The sequence below is a fragment of the Pterocles gutturalis genome, unplaced genomic scaffold, assembly GCF_000699245.1.
Source record: "Pterocles gutturalis isolate BGI_N339 unplaced genomic scaffold, ASM69924v1 scaffold44991, whole genome shotgun sequence".
Taxonomy (NCBI): domain Eukaryota; kingdom Metazoa; phylum Chordata; class Aves; order Pterocliformes; family Pteroclidae; genus Pterocles; species Pterocles gutturalis.
Genome location: NW_010107078.1, coordinates 1 through 3,666, shown reverse-complemented (window position 1 = coordinate 3,666; position 3,666 = coordinate 1). Strand labels below are relative to the sequence as shown.

General features: G+C 44.1%; 1 protein-coding gene across 1 annotated transcript in view; it reads right to left on the bottom strand.

Annotated features, from left to right (window-relative positions):
- Positions 1-3,167, bottom strand: part of POLR3F (polymerase (RNA) III (DNA directed) polypeptide F, 39 kDa) — a 9,807-nt gene extending 6,640 nt beyond the window's left edge. The window contains exons 1-2 of the mRNA XM_010087978.1: positions 3,054-3,167; positions 921-988 (exon numbers count right to left, since the gene is read on the bottom strand). Of these exons, the coding sequence (XP_010086280.1) occupies positions 921-988; positions 3,054-3,110 (125 nt within the window). The 5' untranslated portion in view covers positions 3,111-3,167. The remainder of the gene's footprint in view (positions 1-920; positions 989-3,053) is intronic.
- Positions 3,168-3,666: the final 499 nt, after the last annotated feature.

Here is a 3,666-nt window from a genome sequence, read left to right as displayed (position 1 = left end):
GGGGGGGAAGCAATACACAAATGAAAAAAAACCTTACACAATAAGCCAGCCATTGGCAAATACAATACATGACATTTAACCTCTCTGCCTCAAGCCAAGGTCACCAGTGAGAAGCCACAATAAAGAGAAAAGAGCACAGCACTAGAGTGATTAAGCAGGAGACACTCAACTTGTCATAACAATGGGGAATTTGGAGTCACATATTAACACAACTGTGGAAGGTCAAACACAGCAGGAAGCATAACTGAGAATAATCTGTCTCTAGACAGAACATCTACAAAGGGATAGTAGCGTGCTCCCAACTTTAAGACATGGCTTTTCACTGGTCTGAGAAAGCCTGAACTCCGCAATCTTTTTCTCAAGAATTTGAAAGAGAGGATGCCATGCCTGCAGTGGGGCTAATTTCAAAGGATATTTCTTTCCAGAAGTATGTCTAGGCATTTTTTCCTCAGATTTACAGAGGCATCAGAAGACAAGGTTTGAAGGTACATTTTAATAAATCAAAGAGCATGAGCAGCAGTTCAAGTGGCCTCTTGGAACAGCTGGCAATATGAGCACGGATCCTGTAACATAAGCAGCGAGGAAGATCACAGAACCCCCGTGTACAGATGGTGTGGTTGGACTCCAGGTGGATTTCACCCGAGCATATGCATATGTTTGCACAGGTCACTTTGCTGTTGTCTGGACGAGGAACTCCGCCAGCAAGTTAGACCTGCAGTGCCATGGCACCTTCTGTTCAGTAGGAACCACTATACCCAAAGCAGTTTCCAGGATCAGCTCAGGGGAGTTAAGCATACCCTCTGGAAACAAGCATCCATGTTACAGAGCCCATATCGCATCGCTGAGTGTCTTCTCAGCAATCCTGCATGAGTTGCAGAACTGTGTTCCAAATATATTTCTCCATCAAACACAAGGCTTACCTTGCATTTTGAGACTCTTTGATTCTATACAGGAGACCTGCATTGCTCCTGAGCAGGTCCAGTTGCCCCTAGGAGAGATGGGCACAAGGCATTTACTTTCCTTCCAATAGCTCGTTTCAGAACATGGCAAGATTCTTATAAACTTCTAAAATAAAAACCTTATTTCATGTCAACTGAATAAAGAAAAGGGAAAACTAACATTTCTAACCACTGGAAACAGCAATAGCCCTAAAGATTTCTTTCCCCTACGAGTACAGTAATACCCTTGAGGATATTTTTTCTACCTACAAGTAGCCACTTATCAGCTACCACAGCTAACAAACACAGTTCCCAACCCTTCCCACAACATCTATATTCTGCTTATTATTTCTCCCAACTTTCACATTTGTACGAGGGACATCAAGTTTTTGCATACTTTGCCCTTGCTTTCCACCCAAATGCTCATTTGCATGGCTGCCCAGAAATCACGCTGGAGCTCTACTGCACAAGTTTCGAACAATTCCAAGTTCCAGTAGCAAAGTTCTACTTCTTACTAAGTAGAGATCTCCAGAAAACTGCCAGCCAGGATCAACAGTGGCTCTCAGAGGCAAACTACCAGCACCTCTCACACACAAAACATTTGTTCTGCCCTTCACACTTGTGCCTAGGCCAGGAAAATTCTTATTTCCTACTTTGATGAGGCAAGCATTTAGACAAACCCCAAAGCACAACTGGGTATAACAGCACTAACATTGACTCTTTCATCACCAGCTAATCCTTTCCCCATAGTTACAGCCCTGTTTCTTGTAGATCTGCATCACACGGTTGATGGAAGCTCACACCTCTAGATGATCCCCTTCAATGCTTTTCTACAGATGAAGTACTTACAGCTTCTCTCGGGTGAAGTATCAATGCTTATATTAAGGCTGAGCTGTGTTTGAGGTACTTATAGATCTCCCCACACACTCCCCATGCCCCAGGGCATCTATTTTAAACAAATTCTAGAGACTTAACTATCTCTGAAGGTATCATTGTGAAATGTGGCCAACCCAGTCAAAAGATATTGCACACACAAGCTCACACCCAATGTGCTGATAAACCTTGTATCCATAACAGAAAGACCAAAAAGAGAGAGTTTAGATTACTTCCAGTGCCACCTAGTATGGCCCAAGCTAAGAAGTTTCAGCTATTAAGAAAAAACCCATAACACCATGCCTTGCTCAGTCTGGATGCTTTCCAGCACCACTCCTTCTGACAAAGCCCCTCTTTCCAACAGGGCTCTCTCCACTGCACCGCTCAGTCTGTTTCTCCCCCGACTTCACATGCCCGTGAAGCAGCTAGCTACAGAACCAAAAGGAATCTTGATCTTTAAAGACCTTGAACATTAGGCTGATACTCAAGTTTATGCCACATGGAACCAATGAGACCAAACAGCTACTGTCTGTTCCTGAACATGTGGCAGAAGTAGTTGACAGTGATCCTTGCTCCTATCTCAGGCTGACTCCTGAGACAGTAAAGGAAAATGTCCAGTGAGATGTGGGAAATTTCTAGAAGATGCAAAAAATCCCTTGAGATGTTTCACCTGCTTATCATCAGAGTAACCCACAACCTTGGGATTTTGTGAGGGGTTCAGAGATGACCTTCACATATAAGAGCATGGGATAACACCCATTCTCTCATTGCCAGCTAATTCATCCTCCAGCATTAATGGGCCTTGTGGTTATCACCTGTGGCCTTGCTGAACCACAGCAACTACACTTGTATCCGTTACGTTAGACCACTGTACGATGTTCTGCTTTACAAACCAATACACAGGGAAAAGAAGATCAAAGGACTTTAGACACATCACAAAACAAAGGTGGAACTTCTCAGATGAGAAGCTTCCTCAGCTAGAAACCCACTGAAAGATACACATTCATGGTACCTTTGTACTACAGAACAGAAAGAGTAAGTTGAGGTGTTTTAATTGGCTTTGGCAATCATAAGTGCTTATGGCAACCAAAAGTGAGTTATAGTAACTGTATGTTATAGCAAATAGCACTAAATCCAAAGGGTTTGCTAGCCCTGCCCAACAGGTTGCTACCATGCAGACTGCGTGTACAAAAAGTGCTCCAGGTTGGCAAAAGTAACACGAAGAATCTGAGATCACCCTACCATTGAAAGCAGCCTGTTGATCGCCATGGCTCGCTGCTGGGCTTCCATGTGAGGCATGTCATTTTGAATCACTTGGTCTGTGATACCGTGAGGGAACTGATGACACAGCTCAATAATCCTGGGGGAAAGTGAAAGCAAGTTTAAAATCATGTTCTGTTGCATCCAAAACCAAATCCAAATGGTATTAGAGTCAGAACAGAAAAGACAGAAAGCACAACCCAGGGGAAAAGTACCCACAAACTGCTTCTCAGTCATATTTCTTGAGGGAACTTAGCATCCACTCCGTGCACTGACAAATACCACCCCTGCAACTGGACAAACCACCTTTGATCTTTGTGACAACACGGAACGTGGTGTTCCCCTTCACTTTTGTGTTGCTCCCATTATCAAGTACACGGACTTAGAGCTCCCTGGGCAGTTTCATTATGCAAAAAGTTCTGATGGGAAGGAACTGCTAACTACTCAGAGAATGGAAATAGTGCTGAAATACCGTTTAAGAAACCATTGACTCAATGCAGAAGAGCTGCAATTCCGCTTTGCAACATTGTCTAGGAACAGAGAGACACCGTGGCAGCCGACGGTCGCCCGAGCCACCCCCTCACTGCCCCCCGAG